Here is a 19,302-nt window from a genome sequence, read left to right as displayed (position 1 = left end):
CTGAGGAAGGGTCACTGGACCCGAAACTTTAACTCTGTTTTCTCCTTCATGGATGCTGCCACACCTGCTGAGCTTTTCCAGCAACTTTGTTTTTGTCCATGCTAATTATATGGTCAAGTCAGGATAGCATGCGGCATGGATATAATGAAGTTTCCTTGGCATTTATGGTTCTCCTTTTTTCTTTTGATGACACAGGAAGATGTTATCAAAATAATTTTGTTGAATTACTGACATACAGCCTGTAGATGATATTTACTACATGGCTCGGATATCATTGTAATTTTCTACAATGTGAAAAATACCTTTTAGTTGCCTTCAATTTTATTTTATACCCAGCTCATCTAAATTGATTTTCTGTAATAGTTAGTGAAGAGGTTAATTTCCCTATTTGCTTCTCTTTTGTACTTTGTTATGCACAAGTCTTGTCCTAAGACAAGTCACTTGGGATCAATATTGATTCGCTTCCATTCAGTTTTGATGGGGAGGCAGATGGCTGCTAAGTCCAATGCAAGATCAGCAAATTGTGCCGCGTGTGAAGCAGGTAGTACTTAGAGTCAAGCAGATGAGATGTTTGGAGATTTGTCTGCGCTCTGTCTAGATTTTATCATTGATGTGCTCCTGGTCAAGTCTGTATTTGGTGCTTTCCTGAATGAGCCTTTTTCATTTTGGGTGTCACAGTCCAAGGATTCCCAGTAGTTGGAGCGAATGTTTGACCTTTTCAGTGTTCTCCAAAAATGTCCCTGCTCTCCTCTTGGAAATGTTCTGCTGCAAATGAGTTCTGATTAGAATGGTTGCTTTGAGAGTTTGCTGTCAGGCGTATGAATGACCTGCGGAGTTGGTCTTGAGTGATTAGTACTTTGGCGCTGGACATGTTGACTTGTTAAAAGACTCTGCTATTGGGCCAGCTTTCTAGTCTCAGGATTTGGAGGATCTTGTGAAGACTTGTACTTGTCCACTGTTTTAAAGTATTTGCTCCAGGCATCCAAGTCTCTGAGTCTCTTATATGTAAGCATGTAACAGCACAGGGATCATTTAATGCCTGGCAAACTATGACATTTGTCTTGGGCTTGAGAACTTTTTCCTCAGTTGGCCAAAGGCTGAGCTAGCAATGTCATCAAAGTGGGGCTGTCCATCTGGGCCTCCTTGCACAGGTCCCAGCATCACCGGTACCTGTCCTCAGCCAAATTGGATCTCTATGTATGATATCAAGAAACTGTTGAAGGCACTGCATGCTGCATAGGCTTTGGACCCTGACAACATTCGAGCAATAGTATTGAAGACTTGTGCTCCTCAGCCAAGCTTTCCAGTACAGCTGCAACACCTGGCATCTATCTGACAGTGTGTAAAACTGCCCAGGTACATCCTGTACAAAAAGAAAACAGAACAAATTGAACCTCGTCAATTACCATCTCATCAGTTTACTCTTGATATTATTAAAATGATGGAAGGTGTTGTCATTATCAGTGCAGGTGTTTAGAAATAACAAGCTGACTGACATTCCAATCTGAGATCCACTGAGCTCCTGTCCTTATTACTCCCCCCTGACCCTCTTATGAACAGAGGTTGAATAGATTGAAGTTTAGACGAATGAGAGGTGACTTTATTGATGCATATAAGACTTTTTTTTTAGGGGACCCAACAAGTTAGATATGGAAAGGTTGTTTGCAGTTGAGGGATTTAGGACTAAAGGGCAATAATCTCAGAATAAAAGGGAGATTGAAATGAGGAATTTTGTCTCCCAAATGGTGGTGAATCTGTGGAATTCTTTGCTATTTGGTTTGATTGTTATGTATATTCAAGACTGAGGTAGACAGATTTTTTTTGTTATTGGTAAGGGAATAATGGTTTTGGAGAAAAGACAGGAATGTGTAGTTGAGGCTTATTAGATCAGCCATGATCTTATTGAATGGTGTAGCAGATGTGATGGTTTGAATGGCCTACTTCTGCTTCTATTTCTTATAGAGTTAAGGTGCCCACCATCCTGACCTGGAAGTGTATTGCTGTTCCATGTCACTGGGTCACAATCCTAGAACGCCCTTCAAAGTAGCATTATGGGTGTATCAACAGCAAACGAACTGCAGTAGTTCAAGAAGGCAGCTCACCTCAAGGGCAACTAGGACAGTGTGCCCCATCACTTGCTTTCTCTTCAGTTACCTTGGCTTCTGGAACACTCTCGCACTCTTCCATCTCTTCCATCTTGTTTTATAATGCTGCATTATTGTGTCTTGGGATGTTTTTATATTATATTTCAAAGATCCAACATACATAACAGCCATAAGAATAAACAAATGTTTGTATTATGTTATGTTCTGAGGAAAGGCCGCTTAACCCAAAATGCTACCTCTGCCTTGTCTCCACAGATGCTGTCGGACCTGCTGAGCTTTTCCAGCAATTTCTCTGTTTGTTATATTATACTGTATTGTGTTCTGACTTGAGTATGTTTGTAAGTCAGTTTGTATACGAGAAGAAATTCATTTGTAACTCAGGAACTGATTATATAATTATGTGACAGATTCCCTTAAATGGCATAATTTGTGCTGTATTTTTTTAAAAAACAATTGGAAAGCATTCCTTTTAGAATTTTAGAAGACTGAAGCCTGGAGTATAATACTGGGCTTATATAAAAAAAACTTGGCTGAGTTTCTGAATAGCACAAAACTAATGACAAATTGTAATGCAACAGTGGAAAAACACTAAATCTAATTTATTTTTCCTCTGCATATAGCTATAATTATTTCCATGACACCACATAGTACACAGGCTTTGGAGACAAGTGAAGTCTGGTAGACCGAGGGATACTGAAATGACTTAAACCTTACTGTAAACTTGACCAGTGTTACTTGGAGGAGCAGTCTGTCCGATTATCCTGAAAATTGAACTGTGATTTGCCTTACTTATACCCTTAAATCAAGTTGACTTTTTTGTGCAAATTTCTCTTGTACAGTTATATTTTCTTGCATGCAGTTTTTCTTTTTAAAATTAGTTTCTATTTATATCGCATACCTTTGGACAGAATCTTTTTTATATTTTAAATGAAGATACCCATTAAAGATAGCATTGAATGATAAGAATAATCTGAGAGCAGTACTTTTGTGATTTGTGACTTACAAACAGAATGAAAGATTAGGTCAGTCTTCCAAACACTCTAATGTTTTATGCTCTGTGTAAAAAGAAGAAAAAAGGTTGGTTCCAATGTTATTCTATTTTTGGGAAGGTTCTTGGTTCATTCAGAATGTCATCATATTGAATGGGCGCAGTAGCCATAGTTGCCGATTCTTATCAAAAAGCAAAATACAAATGCTCAATCTGAAACAAAAGTAGAAAATGCTGGAAATACACAGCGGTGGCAGCATTTCTGGATAGAAAAACGCCCAGCAGGCCTGGCAGCTTGTGTCCGTGAAGATAAATTTGAAATTTCGAGAAGTCATATGAAACTTTAATTATGTTTCTCCCTGTGTACATGTTGCCAATTTGGTGAGTGTTTCTGATCCCTCTTGTTTTTATTTCAGCTTTTTCTTGTCAGTTTCCAGTATTTGTTCAGCAAATTACATGGAAATTCTGTACATTGGACCACTGAGCTTTTGTTTTATTCCGTTCCACTGTAATGGTTTTAATGTACCAAACGTTTTCAGTGTTTTCTGCTTATATTTGCCTATATATATCAACTTACTTTTTAGAAACTCACTTAAGAATGAGTCATCCTAACTCTTAGAACTGAAAATTAGTTGGTAAGCTAGGAATTTGTCTAGTATATCAGCCAGGTTGAAATATTATAGCTCGTGTAAGTATTGATGTGTATTTTTTTTTAATTTACTTTTACAGGTGGCACTTACAATTATGGAGGCTTAAGCAAGAAAGGAGTTGTGGGGAGCTTCCCTTCCCCTCTGGTGGCTGACTACAGAGGAATGACATTCAGGAGAGTGTGGTTATATTTTGACTGGAAACTTACAGAAGTTTTTATTTTCCATAAAAATATTACAATTAAATTTCTATTTTTGTCTATTTAATAGCAATAAAGTGCCATATATTATAGATAGTATTTTATACCTTTAGAGGATTATTCCTCTTGCTAAACCAGCACTGCTGTCATGAATTGAACTAATGTAACGAAGGATAGAAGATTGCTAGAGTGCAGTGTTTTTATAACACCAGCACAAATCTAGCGCCTTGATTAGTACATTTACCAGGCAGTTAAGTTCCATAGCCTTCACTGGAATTTAAGGCTTTTTTGAAGACCTGGAAGTGCGCGCAGGATGAATTCTGTGACAGCAGACTGCACTCCAAAGTGCCGCTCTCTCCAGCATGCCCTTGACGTGATTTCGGTGATGACCAAGGGAACTGAATGTCAGAATAAAGCCTTCCTTTCATCGTATTGCTACAATGCAGCTTCCCTGAAGGATAGCTTTGGCAGAACGGTTCTACACATGGCTGCATCTTGTGGCAAAACATCTGTTTTGGATTGGCTCCTTGAAAAGAAAGGGGCTGACCCTTCAGTGAAAGATAAGGAATCTGGATGGACAGCTCTGCACAGAAGCATCTTCTATGGACACATTGATTGCGCTATGTTTCTTCTCAAGGTACTATTTTGTTATGTTTGCACATGTATTAATAGTCCAATTAGTCTTGTTGCAACAGGTCTGTAGTTGTGCCAATATCCTAGATGTATCTGGATCTTCGAGGAAGGAAAAACTCCTTTTACCAGTTTTTGTAATATACTATAATAATAGGTTTTTGAGTTCTGAGGAAGGGTCACCAGACCCGAAACATTAACTCTGATTTTTCTTCACAGATGCTGCCAGACCTGCTGAGCTTTTCCAGCAACTTCTGTTTCTGTACTATGTTGTTTGGAAGAAAGACATCTCCCAGCAGATCTAGGAAATGTAAATCCTCGTCTCAATCTGGTGTCTAATGACATTAGTTGGAAAATATTACTCACCAAAATTAAGTTTAGGACAATGGCAAGTTATCCTTTAATATGATAAAGCATCTGAAAGTGCTTCATAGGAACTTTATCAAACAAAATGTGACACTCAGCCACTTGAAATATTAATCAGATGACCAAAAGCTTGAGGGAAAGGGGTATGGTTTAAAGAGCCTCTTAAAGAGGAAAGGGTGATGGAGAAGTTTAGGGAAGAACTTCCAAAACTGGGGCTTTGGCAACCGCAGATACGGTTACCAGTGAAGGGAAGGGTGGGGGTGTGGTGGAATATTCAGTTGGTAGAAATTTCTGCTCATCCAGTAGCGTATGTCAGGAAGAGATTTAACAGCTTGGAGACAAGTGGTTGTCAAGAGTTATCGATGTAGACCAGTGTTATCACCATATGTGGAGCCATGAAGAAATGTTGCTGAGGGGGCAGCATTGTGCATTTTTTTTGAGATCCTGCAATCTCTCTCAAATTGGAAGAGAGTCATAAGATTTCTTCATTGTCTACCACTGTCAAACCATCATTAACTATTTTCAGAAAGCACAAAAGCCTTGATTTTTGTAACAGGTGTACATAGATTGACAGATCCTTCAGCGAGTAAAAGCATAGAGTAGATGTGAAAGGATAATCTTTACTTTTAGGGATATAATTGATGGTCAGCGCAGCACTTTTTTTGATTGCGTATAGGACATTGACGTAGGAGTATTATTTGAAATTTGCTGACATGACCAACTTCGGCAATTTGGTTAATGTCTCAAGTTCGATATGATGACTTTTCAAAACAGTGCTTATTTCTGAAGAAGAGTCATATTGGACTAAACATTGGTTCTGTTTCTCACTTCACAGATGTTGCCAGAGCTGCTAAGTTTCTTCAGAATTTTCTGTTTGTTTTCGATTTCAAGTGTCTGTAACATTTTGCTTTTATTATAGGTAATTTAGTAAGTAGGAGCCAGAATTCATGTGTCTCTGAATGGGTTACCAGACTAGTGTTGGGAAAATGCGATTAAATGAGAAGTTCATTTTATTTTTGAAAAATGGGAGGAATGAATATGATAAATAGTTAAATTGTCTGGGGCAATAGAAAGTCTGAGAGCATTGGATCATAGGAGTAGGTCATTCAGCTACTCAAGCTTACTCTGCCGTCCTCAATCATGGCTGATCATCTACCTCGATGTGCTATTCCACTTATCTTTGGTTTCTTGTCAATAATGAAATCATCAATCTCTGTTTTGAACTTACTTAATGGCTCAGCATCCACAACCCTCTTGGGTAGAGAGTTTCCAAAGATTCACCACCTTCTGAGTGAAGAAGTTCATTCTCATCTCAATACTGAATGAGTTCTCTTTTATTCTGCGAACATATCCCTTGGTTCTGATCCCCACCAGCAAGGAAAACAGTCTTTCTGCATTACAGTGTCCGTCCATGTCTTTAGGAATTTTTTAAAGTTCTGTAGAGTTTGGGTGGTCTGGATACAGATTTTCAACCTGCAGAAAAAGACATAAAAACAAGGTTTTATATGAGGTCTTGAACACTAAATCGCAGAAGTAATATATTGGTTATAAGCCACTATTTAATCTACAGTTAGCACATTATATCCCAAAATGGACTTCTATTTCTATACCTTTTTTTTAAAAAACGCCAGAGTGAATTGTGAGAATCCTAGCACGAATATGGGGTTATGGCTGTGAAGAAATGTTTTAAAATTAGCGAATTCTATTGGACCTTTGTGAATATTTTCCAAAAGAACGCAAGGTTTTGTGGGAATAATGGTGAATTGTTGCTTTCACAAACAATCGCAAAGAGATATGACTTAGATTAGTAATTGGAAACAAATTGTTTTCAGACACACAACAATTGGATCACCAATTGTTTCACGGCAAATTACTGTAGAGGCATAGACTGAAAGTCACCCAAAAAAAAATTGGATTGGTATAAAGAATGTTTGCAAAAAGATATGGGGAAAGGGTGGGATGATGTGACTATAACCCAATTAAAACTAATTCTAGTTGTAAGACTCCTTTCTATGATCTAGTTGCTATAATTGTAGCAAGGTTTGAAGTTACATTTAGTACTCTTAAAACATTTTTAAAACTTCACTGACTTTTGTCTCTGATTTCAGTTTCATTGTACATTAAAATAAATTTGCTTGTCTCCTGCTTTTAAAATATGCAATGTTAATGGTTTCTGGTCTGTCCTTTTTACTCTCTTATTGCAGCATGGGAGTAGTCTCCATGTACAAGATAAAGAAGGCTTATCTACACTAGACCTGGCCATGAAAGATAGACCATCACATGTGGTTTATAGAAAGACTGGTATAATTATCTCTTCTTTCTCAATCTTTGGGTATAGTGACTTAACGTTTTAAAATAAAGTAAACATTGAATTATTGTTTTATTTGTTTATTTTAAAATACTTGCATAATCTCTTCAGTGTCAGTTATGAGTAATATGGCTGAGTTCTAAAGGTTAATTTTAACTAGATGCCTGAAATCGTCAGTCTATATTTTCTAACCAACCTGTTCAGAGATGTCATACTGCACCACTGGAGCAGGTGGGACTTGAAGCTGGGTCTCCTGTCCTAGTGGAAGGGATGCTACCACTGTGCCACAAGAGCCTTTTGTGAAATTCAGTATATGCAATACTAGTTATCTGCTGCAGATGCTAACAGAATTAGAGCAGTGGTTAATTACATCTTAAAAATAAATTTGTACTTCTTATGCCACCAACATAGCAAACCCATGGCTAGTGTAAAAATGCAACTTGACGTTCTTTGCCAGTGATTTACGATGTGAAGGTCATGATTTGCTTTGTGACTAGTTTCGTTGAAAGTCTAGCAAAGACTGGGGAGATGCTGATGACATGAGATGGTTTCTTGGAGGAAGGAAATAAAGGATATGGTGACCTTCAGTTGGCATTAGCAGATGTTGGAAATAGGCCATCTGCTTTTCCTCTTGGCTAGTTATGACATTTAGCAATTTAACAGGATTGGCAAAACATTCTAAAAGCACCATAAAAGATATTTAACCAAAGATGTGTATGATTCTCTAACTCTGTTTGTTTAGAGTTCTAACGTTGCAGAAATTTTTGATTTATTTCCATTAGTCTGCCGCAAGTTGCATTTCCTGTAATAAATATATTAACTATATGGCTCAGCAACTTTCCACTTTTATGTGGTTCAATGGCTTTTGAATTTTTGACATGTATATTCAGATTTATTTTCCAGATCCCACTGAAGTCTATACCTGGGGTAACAACACTAATTTTACCCTTGGTCATGGAAGCCAACAAAGCAAGCATCATCCTGAGCTTGTGGACTACTTCTCCAGGTCAGGGATCTACATCAAGGAGGTACAAAAACTTTACTACGGTCAACATCTTTTTTAGAATCTCTTATGCGGAATAGCAGGATGCTCAGCAGATAGTTAACAATTTTGTTTTTGATAATTACATTGTGGCTGTGCCTGTTTGTCTCCACTTGGTAGTGCTCTTGCCTCTAAGTTCGAGGTTTATGGGTTAACTTTCAACTTCAGGACCTGAGCAATTAAGGTAGGTGGATGCATCAGACTATTTTCATAAGTATAACCTTTTTTGGATAAAATGTTCAGACAGCCCTACCTGTCTCTTTGGACAGATGCTAAAGTCCCCAAAGCACTACTCGAAGCATAACCAACAGGGGATCTCCTTATTCTAACGTATCTTTCTCAACAATGAAAACTCTTCACTGATCATTGATAGAATTTTGCTGTGTGCAGATTATTCTGTACAGAGTGGCTACTGCATTTGTTCACAAAGCAGCAATAATTACAATTCAAAGCAATTCATTGTCACTGAAGTACTTCAGAGCACACGGAGACAATCTGAGACAGGTGCTGCGTGGATGTAACTGTTTCTTTCAAACTGATTTAATGTTAAACTCAATCTGAAGAATCTTTCTGGTGCTGTATTTCAGGGATGAGATTCTAACTATTGAAGAAATTGCACAACCAGTGCTTCACTATTTTGGTTTTACTCCAAATCAGAACAAATGTCCTGTGAGCCACAGGATTACAATCTCTAAAATTTCCCTCTTTCAATAAACGCAAGTATTTATAACTTTTCTTGCACCAGTGGTCAATACATTGTGTTGACTTTGTTTCTGACCAATTATATTAAAAATACTGCAACTACTGTGTCACTTCATACAATTTGGCAAACAAACAATTCAGACTACTTAAATCCTAATTGTGGAATGTACGCAATCGATAGTAATGCTGCTGAGTGGTGTAAAAGGAAATAATGTTAACATAATTTGGACATTATGGTGCATGCCATCAGTCAGACCAGAGCATTATGGTGGGGTGTGTGTGGAGGAAGTTGCTGATTTATTGATTTTACTGTTTTAAATTGCAGTGTGTGTTTTGAACAGCCAAATAAACTGCTGTCAATAATTTAAATAATAATAATAATAATAATAATTCATTCATAGGTTGTGAGGTCTTGTCCTTAAGATGATGATGATGAGCTACCTTTAAACTGCCATTGTCTCAGTGGTTTAGGTATTCCCACAGTACTGTTAGGGAGGGAGTCCCATGATATTGATCCAGTGACGCTGAAGGAATGGTGATATAGTTCTGAGTGTGAGTTGGAAGTGAACCTAAGTGATAGTGTTTCCATGTCACTGATTTGATGTAAATCTGTTCTGAACCTCTCGCTATCAATATCCGTAAGTCTTGGAACTCTGTTCCTAATGGCACTGTAGGTGAGCCTACCCCTCCCAACTGTGGGTTACAGCAGTTAAAGAAGGTGGCTTGCCGTCATTTTTGGGAGGGCAATTAGGGATGGTCAGTGACTGCTGGTCTAGTTGATGCAATCCATCTCTGTTGAATGAATCTGGGAAAAGAAACCTAACTGCACTAGCCATGTAATTACTCTCCACCAGCTCTCAAAGTTCAAGACCATCCAGAACCGTGCAGCACACTTGATTCACACCCTATTTACCACCTTAACATAGAAACAGAGGTTAGGAGCAGGAGAAGGCCATTTGGCCCTTCGAGCCTGCTCCGCCATTCATCAAGATCACATCCAATCGTCCAATTCAATAGCCTAATCTTGCTTTCTCCCCATAATCTTTGATCCCATTCGCCCCAAGTGCTATATCCAGCTGCCTCTTGAATACATTCCATGTTTTGGCATCAACTACTTCCTGTGGTAATGAATTCCCACAGACTCATCACTTTTTTTTTGGCTGAAGAAATGTCTTCTCCTCTCTGTCCTAAAATGGTCTATCCTGAATTCTCAGACTGTGACCCCTGGTTCTGGACACACCCACCATTGGGAACATCCTCCCTGCATCTCCCCTGTCTAGTCCTGTTAGAATTTTATAAGCCTCTACGAGATCTCCCCTTATTCGTCTGAACTCTAGTGAAAACAATCCTAACCTAGTCAATCTGTCTTCATACGTCAGTCCTGCCATCCCCAGAATCAGCTTGGTAAACCTTCGCTGCGCTCCCTTGAGAGCAAGAGCATCCTTCCTCCGAAAAGAAGACCAAAACTGCACGCAATATTCTAGGTGTGGCCTCACCAAGGCCCTGTATAACTGTAACAACACATTCTTGCTCTTGTACTCGCAACCTCTCACAATGAAGGCCAACATACAATTTGCCTTCTTACCACCTGCTGCACCTGCATGCTTCTTCAACTGGCGCACAAGGACACCCAGGTACCATTGCACACTGCCCCTCTCCCAATTTACAGTCATTCAGGTAGTAATTTTCCTTCTTGTTTTTGCTTCCAAAGTGAATAACCTCATTTTTATCCAAGTTATACTGCATCTGCCGTTGATTTGCCCACTTCCCCCAACCTGTCCAGATCATGCTGAGGGATCTCTGCATCCTTGTCACAGTTCCCCCTCCCACCCAACTCAATTCTTCCAACATAGCCACACAATGACAGCAGTGTGTACCGTATACAAGATGCACTGCTGCAATTTACCAAGGCTCTTTAACTGGAACCTTCGGAACCTGTGCCATCTATTAATGGGAAGGACCAGGGCAGCAGATGCGTAGGAACATCACTACGTGCACATTCTCCTGAATGGTGCACGCCATCCTGACTTGGAACTATGTCACTGTTCCTTCCCTGCCCCTGGGTGAAGATCCTGGAAGTCCCTTCCTAATAGCACTGTGAATGAACCTTTGTTACACGGATTGTAGTGATTCAAAGAAGACAGCTCCCCACCACCTTCTGCTGGTCAATTGGAAATGAGCAATAAATCTGGTCTAGATTGATTTGACTTGCTTGCAACGTGAACAAACGAATCATGTTAAGGGTATTTATATTTGGAAAAGCAATAATTAAGTTAAATTTGAAACTGTTTCTGATGACAGTCGCTCCGTGTCATCCTCATAATTCGCTATTCTCCCTAGCTTAGTATCATCAGCAAATTTAGAGATTTTGCCCTCAACACCATCTCAGAATCATTTATATAAATACTAAAGCCTGACAATTCACGACAGCCTGATAATGTACATCCCAGGGTATTAAAGAAAGTGGCCCTGGAAATATTAGGTGCATTAGTGGTCATTTTCCAAACTTCTGTAGACTCTGGAGGAGTTCATATGGATTAGACAGCAAATATATTCCCACTATCTTTTTTAAAAAAAAAAGGAAGTAGAAAAAACAGTGAATTGCAGACCAGTTAGATTACGTCAGTAAATGTCAGAGTCTGTTTTACAGAGGGCGGTAGGTGCCTGGAATGCAGTGCTGGTGAAGTGGTAGAAGCAGATATGATAGCAATGTTTAAGAGGCATTTAAAAAGACATGAACAGGCAGGGAATGGAGGGATCATGTGCAAGCAAATGGAATTAGTTTAGAATGGCATCATGGAATAGAGATGGTGGGCTGAAGGGCACGTTCCTGTGCTGTGTTTTTTTTATGTTCTATTATCTTGTTACTGTGTTTGGAACCAGAAATTACTTTTTAATATTACTTCTGGAGACTGAATTCTGTACAGTTCACAGTTTAAGGTTACAGTGTAGGCCATTTAGGACTGAGATGAAGGAAAAGTTTCTTCACCCAGAAAGGATGACCCTGTGGAGTTTTCTATCACAAAGCGGTGAAGCTAAAATATTGAATGTTTTCAAGAAGGAGGTAGATACAGTACTTGGTTCTAAAAGGATCAAAAGATATGGGGAGAAAGCAGGAGTGGCTTACTAAGTTGGATGATCAGCCATGATCATATTGAATAGTGAAGCAGACTCAAAGGGCTGAATGGCCTACCCCTATTTTCTATGCTTACAATTTAGATAGCTATTACTCAAGTGTATAAGTGGGAGCAGTGAGTAAAGTAATTAGCCTGTACTTAAATCTTAAATAACACACTTGACTTCCTTGTTTTTCAGGTTGTGCTTTGCAAGTTTCATTCAGTGTTCCTTTCCCAAAAAGGCCATGTGTACACCTGTGGCCATGGCCAAGGCGGTCGACTTGGACATGGAGATGAGCAAACATATCTTGTAGGTAGAATTTCTATGTTAATTTTTTCTTAAAATGTTCTTGCTTTTGTATTTAGGAGAATAAATAAGAGATTTTGAAAAATCATGGAACAGGGTTAGTCCATGGTCACCCAGATTTTCCTGTAAACTCTGTCCCCTGGTGACTGCCCAGAAAACAAAATCCTATTTCTCTCTGGGCTGCAGTGAAAATTTCGTCTTGCTGTAGTAAATCTTCACATTGACATAAGTAGTGAGAACTTCAAGCATGGGATATGGCAAAAAAAAAACATGAGCTGAAGAAAATTCAATTCCTCTCTCATCAAGGAAGAAGTGACTGGTGGTGAAGCATTATTGCCGACTTTCTAACTTTCGGGCCTTTCTATTCTTGAATGCTGAGAAATTATAAAGATCTCAAAGTCTGCAAACCCAACCTTCATTGCAAATGCAGCACTTGCACCCCTTCCATCGACTTGGGTTTAAATTCCTGCCCCTGAAGAAGAGTGAAATGCTAGGAGAACTAATGAGAAAGCATTTGTAGTCCCCCATTAGTAGCCCTATCCTTTAGCATAGAAAATCTATAAAAGGTGAGGCAAAACGAGCAGTGTTTTTAAATTGGAAGTGTTTATTGCTTTAAAATAGGAATGGCAGAACTATCAGTGTGTTCTCTGGAACAGTGAATGGCAGATTTTGAATGTTGTAGGTGAGCCTGCTGGAAGCTGTGGTGCTTTTGCACCATTGGTTGTATTTTTCGCAATTTGTGAACAGAAATCTTGGCCAGTACACAGGAGACAGCATTTGCATCTTTTGAGTTTGTCACTACAGTTGTACTCGCATTGGGAGCTCCTGACAGCATTGCCCATGGGATCAATAGAACGCTCAAGCCTCTCCTCCACGGAAAGAATTTATGGTAACCCTGATGGGGTCACCGATGATGGTAGGTTGCAGTACGTGAACCAGACAAAATGCGATCCGAACAGGTCCTCAATGGTGATTCAGACGGAAGCTATTCATGTGATATCAATGGCTATTGCAGTGATTGAAGTAGGAAGATCGCCTATTGTCGTGATTCCCTTGGTATGGGAGTTGGATCTGCCTTCTGGCAACAATTGTGTGTCCACTGATGTTCAACAGCATTCCCATCTTAAAAGATGTCCTGCACAAAGTATCCACCTAGAGGAATTCAACAAGGAATGCCAGCCATCTTCAATTCAAGGACTAATTCCATCTTTTGAAAACATCTGCCATACCAGGAAACATAGAACTCAGTGACACAGAATTTCCTAGGTGGACAGTCCTACTCATTCATAATTGAAAGAAAATTGGTGCCTATTCCTTGTGTTCACAGCTCCAGACCAAACATGCATATGAAAGTATATTTTACTGCAGAAAATCAGACTCTCTTTGAGGCTGATTGGCTCGGTTGCCTGAACAGCTGATGTAGGTTAGATTTGCATAGTGTTCAGTTCCTGTTCCGCCTTGCTGAATTTGAGACCCATTGCTCTACCCGTGGGTCGAACCTCCTCTTTGTCACAGAACTAAAGCAGTTGCTGTAGCCCGAGTTCATAGGGAAGTTCCACTTGCATTCTACAGTTGGATTTGCAAACTGCGATCTTTGATTTTTTTTTTAAGCTTTCCGGAATAGAAAAGCCAGAAAGTTAGTAAATAAGTATTAATGCATCAACACCAGTCATTTCTTCCTTAATCAGAGAGGAACTGAATTGTTAGAACATCTGAGAGATCTGGAAAGCTCTTGTACATTATCTTGAGCTAGCTCACACCATTTGACTATGGGGGTGAGTATGTTGTTCTCGGTTCCTTATTAAGAATTGTCAGCTATCCTGGTATTTATTCCTTCTTCATGTTGAAGTGGCCGTCATCTTGTGGATACTATTATATTCATGTAGCAAAGATGTTGGTTAACTATTTTGGGTGTTTTATAAGTTATTGAGTTTATTTCACTAAGTTCCTTGTGAGATTGGCATGTTGTAAGGGAGGTGGTGAGCCTCGAGCACAGTTTGTCAATTTCTTTTTTTGACACACTGGCAGTTTCGTTACTTTTTTAGGTATCTGAGTCAATTAACATCTTGGCCAAATATTTTAAAAAAAGATGGCTTGTGCTTCCCATTCTCACTTTGCTTCGTTATGGGCAATAAAAACTTCTTTTTGCATCTCTTAGCTATCTGTGCCCATTTCTCATGCTTGATAAAGGAATTTGTGACTTTTTCATTTGTAAGGTGTTTTATGAATGCAGGTTTGGGTGCAGTTTTGATCTTTTTCAGAGTCAGGCCCTGAAAGTATTGAGACACAGTGGGTATTTGAGTTTAGTCTCAAATGGTGTGAATAGAAAATGTGAAAGTATCCTTGAACTCTTGCTGGATTTCATGGAAGCTTCAGGTTGCAGCCATGGATTCAGAAACCGAGGGAAGTTCTTCACAATTGGAGCAGTTGTTGAGAGAGGAAGTAAGTGTTTGCCTTTCATAAAAATTCGGAGTAGGAATAGGCCACTTGGCCCTTCAAGCCTGCTCTGCCACTTATAATTGCTGAGCTAATTTTAATCTCAACTCCATATTTCTGTTTACCTCCGATAACCTTTCACCCTCTTTGCTAATTGAGAATCTATCTGCACCTTAAAAAATTCAAATGGACAAATTCAAATTCACATGTTGCCTTTTGATGAATAGAGTTCCAATGACTCATCCTTCTGACAGGAAGAAATTTATTTAAATGGGGAGATTGTATTGTCAAACAGTGACCCAAGTTATATGTTCTCTGATTTAGGGAAAATCACCTAGGAGGGGAAGCCGAACGTAATCCATCCAAATTTGCTGCTGATAGTGGGGAGAAAAAGGTGGCAGAGCATATTGTGATGAGGACATAACAAATCTACAAAGGTTTATAGGTAGGTTGAGTCAGTGGGCAAAAACTTGGCAGATGGAGTTTACTTTAAAGTGTGAGGTCATGCACTTTGGGAGGAAGAATCAAAAGGAGACTACTGTTTAGATGGAGACAGACTGCAAAAATGTGTAGGATAGACAGATCTGGGTATTCTTGTGCATGAAAGGCAAAATGTTAGCAACTGAAGTACTGTATATAATTTTGGTCCCTGTATTTTTTTTTTTTGAAAAGGAAAAGAATGTGCAGAAATTGAAGGCAGTTCAAAAGAGATTTACCAGGCTGCTTCCTGGGATGAGGGGGTTTACTTATCAATCACAGCTAAACAGGTCAAGCCTATATTCCTTATTGCTGAGAAGAATGAGGAATGGTCTTATTGAAACACATAGGATAGATATTGTGGTGTTTCAACTAAACTTGGGGACATAGTTACAGAATAAGGGGGTGTTTGTTTAAAAACTGAGATGTGAAGGAATTTCATCCATGAGGATAGTGAAATTCTGGAAATCTCTAAACTGGAGAGTTACGGAGGCTAGATCACAAAGTATTTAAAGAGGAGGTGTATATATATTTTAAAAATATTAATGAGTTGACGGTTATGCTGGCATAAAAGAAGAGTTGAGGCCTAGGACACCTCCTCCACCATGATCTCGTAGATTGGTGGTGCAAACTCAAAGGTGAACGTCCTACTCCTAACACTCTTTCTTATGTTCTTGTGTATCCTTGCCATTGTTACCTTGTCAAGACTCCTCAGGATCTTGTATATTTTCAATCAAGGCATCCATTACTCTTGTCTCCAACGTATACCAGTTGACTCTGTCTAATCTTCCCTCATGAGACAATTTACCTGTTCCATGTGTTAGTTCAGTAAACCTCTCTAAACTGCCTGTAACACATTTGGGTCCTTCCTTTAAATAGAGTTTAAACAACCAGATCTTTGGTCCATTCATCCAATTTGTCAATCGTCGAGATCTCGGCACTGATCCCGGGACGTTTTATTTCATCTTTATTTCACCCATTTATGTCCATTTCTTTTCTAGCTAATTTCCTGTGTCAATATATTAGCTCCCTAAATAATGAGCTTTTATTTTCTGCCATAACGTTTCATGTGGTGCCTTAACAAATGCCTTCTACAAATTCAAATACCCATTTGTTCCAAATTATCCATAGTGCATATTACTATTTCAAAGAATTTCCTTAAAATGGTTGACGTGATGAGACATCAGGTCTCAGCTGATGGTAATACTGGACAAGTCAGACTCCAGAATGAAATCAGGCTTGATAGATCATAAGTTTAACTTTTACAGCTTGTTACCATGACACTTAATCACTGAAAAGTCATGTGAGGTTGCAGATGTTCTTTCACAGCAGAACATAAGTTTATATGTAAAAAGAAAAATAATCAAACAGCCATATATATGGACATGCAGTTAGAAAGATCTAAACAGTGCAAAACAAAGTTTCAACTTGTTTCCCAACACTCCTTTTTCAGCATCTGCAGTTCTTTCGGTTTTTACTCCTTTTTCAGATACTCAATTCCAGAGAAATTTCATTTCTGTTTCAACTCCTGTTTTTACTTAATTGACTCTTCCTCGTTTCTTTCCCTTGGATGTGTGAATGGTTTTAAGATTCTTATCAGAGTTATCTGGCATGAAACTTTACAGCTGTGATGAACCTTAAGATTTCTATCCAAACTGTCCTGGCTTGGAGGTCCCACAAACTGAAGCTAGCATGACTGGTTTCTGTGAACTAAAAGCTTGATTCTCCTGCTGGGAGAGATTTTTGGAACTAATCCCAAAAGCCAACACCAATGGCTTTCTGGTCTGTTGAAAATCCAACAGAATAAAATGTTTTGTCCACTTAACACTACAGGAGTCATGCCAGGCAATTGACTGCAGTAACATGCTTCTTTTCAATTGATGCACTGAGGTTACTGTTTCAAAGGAGTTTCTGACCTGATTTTTTAAAAAATAAATTACCTTTTAGAGAACCCTAAACCTAACCACGTTCATCTGCCTTCATTTTAAATCCAATTTTCCAAATATAATGTATCATAATTCAACACATGATACTGATATTGATTCTACTCTATTTACCCTTCTACACTTCTTCTGAAGAAGGGACCCAATCCGAAATGTCGACTTTCCTGCTCCTCTGATGCTGCCTGGCCTGCTGTGTTACTCCAGATCCACTCTGTTATCTCTGACTCCAGTATCGGCAGTTCTTACTATCTCTGAGTGAGAATTTCAGGATTGTTACTAGTTGTGTTATTATTGCCACCTGGTGTGAGGGTACAGTATGAGTTTGCTTTAAGACTTGGATGCATTACAAGATTTTTCTGGGATCAGTTAAAGGCAATGATTTTCGCAGTGTCCCTGTTTAAACGTGCACAGGCTTATAATGAACAATTTTTTGAGTCTTCGGAATGGAAATACAATTAATTTGAGTTATTTATAAAAACAGTATTGAAGTGTGTGTAACTTTCTTTGAATTCCTTGCCAGTTTTCTCTCCTAAGGGTGCTATTTTCTCCTAGAATTGAATGTACGATATCCGATACTTTTGGTCAGCACTATTGTACTAATCTGGTGGCCAGTATGTGATATCATGGCCAGATGTTTAGCATCCCAACAATCTCTGGACCTTGATTAGGGGTGGGAATTCTGCTTTTAATTTCCTGTTGAAATTTTGAACCAATAGATTCTATTTGGTTAAATCTTTCTATGCCGTCTTATCAACTGTTAATTTCAAAGCAAGTGCAAACAGTCCATGGCTTTTTTTCACTAAAATTTCCAAAATTTAAAACTTGCAAAATACTTGGAGATAAACAGGGTAGAAGCAGATATGAAGTTTCCCCTTGTTGAGAAGCCTAGAGCCAGGGAGCGTAATTTAAAAACAATGGAGAATGTCACTTTGGACTGAAATGAAGAAAACGTTTTTACTCAGAGGGTTGTAAATCTTTGGAATTGTCTATTTCCTCATGGCATCTCAAATTTCATCTGACCAATGTAGCCCACTACCGAGTCCCATAGTCCCATAGTCCCATTTCCACAAAACTGCTCCACGCCTAATTTCGCTCTGGCCATCTTGCAAGATTTCCACTCTTCAAAAAGTCCAAGCTTGATATCTGTCCATAAATCAATTTTCATTCTTCAGTCTTCTTTCCTTGTTCCAAAGTCCTTAAATGTGTTGCTGTCTCGGAGATCTGTGAAGTTTGTTGTTTCAGTCTTGTTTCTATCCTTGTTACGCTACTAAAACAGCCTTTGTTACAAATGATGCTCTTTTTGTGTCTGTGATTTTGGTGCATTTTTCCGCGTTGCCCATTTCTTCTCTTAATTCATCACACCACCTCTGCCAACATTTATCCTTTATTCATTGTCTAGTTCAGTGAAACTGTCTTTGCTTGACTCCTCTCACCTATCCAGATATAGCTGGAACATCATTATCAATGTATTCTTTTCCCACCCCTTCATGATTTTGCTTCTCAAAGATGCATACCTGGCCTCAACCTCTTTCTCATCAACACAATGATGCTTTTTACAATATCATCTGAAGACATGGAGGTCATATTTGGAATGTACAGTTGTCGCCCAGCTATTTGACACTTACGGACTCTGGTGCTTCAAAGTTTTATTGGTTAATCTCTCATCCTCCAAACTGCATAAACTTCAGCTCACCTAAAGTTTTGTCTGTATGCTGTATGACTCTACTCTTGAACTTTGCAATGCCCAAAATATTAAATCCTTATCTTTGTGAGGTTAAATCAATTCAAGATCTTTCCATTCTCTACCTTGGTAATTTCCTCAAGTTTCACTCACATCCCAGGGCTCTAATCCTCTTGTGTATTTCCACTAGCTTTATTTGACTGTGTGAGACAAACATGATAGCCATTACAGTACAGAAACAGGACACATCATTGTTTCACCATTGGAGATAGTAGGAACTGCCGATGTTGGAGTCTGAGATAACTTGGTGTAGGGCTGGAAGAACACAGCAGGCCAGGCAGCATCAGAGGAGCA

At 38.9% G+C, this 19,302-nt stretch overlaps 1 protein-coding gene across 3 annotated transcripts in view; it reads left to right on the top strand.

Annotated features, from left to right (window-relative positions):
* Positions 1 to 19,302, top strand: part of ibtk (inhibitor of Bruton agammaglobulinemia tyrosine kinase) — a 131,673-nt gene that overhangs the window by 21,096 nt on the left and 91,275 nt on the right. For all 3 annotated transcript variants that reach the window (XM_048596723.1, XM_048596724.1, XM_020528205.2), the window contains exons 2-5: positions 3,823 to 4,577; positions 7,141 to 7,237; positions 8,148 to 8,272; positions 12,304 to 12,414. In XM_048596723.1, coding sequence (XP_048452680.1) covers positions 4,254 to 4,577; positions 7,141 to 7,237; positions 8,148 to 8,272; positions 12,304 to 12,414 — 657 coding nt within the window. In that variant the 5' untranslated portion in view covers positions 3,823 to 4,253. The remainder of the gene's footprint in view (positions 1 to 3,822; positions 4,578 to 7,140; positions 7,238 to 8,147; positions 8,273 to 12,303; positions 12,415 to 19,302) is intronic.

Source organism: Rhincodon typus, chromosome 5, assembly GCF_021869965.1.
Source record: "Rhincodon typus isolate 14 chromosome 5, sRhiTyp1.1, whole genome shotgun sequence".
Lineage (NCBI taxonomy): Eukaryota > Metazoa > Chordata > Chondrichthyes > Orectolobiformes > Rhincodontidae > Rhincodon > Rhincodon typus.
Note: the sequence above shows the minus strand (reverse complement) of the source record. Positions and strands in the feature narration are given on the sequence as shown.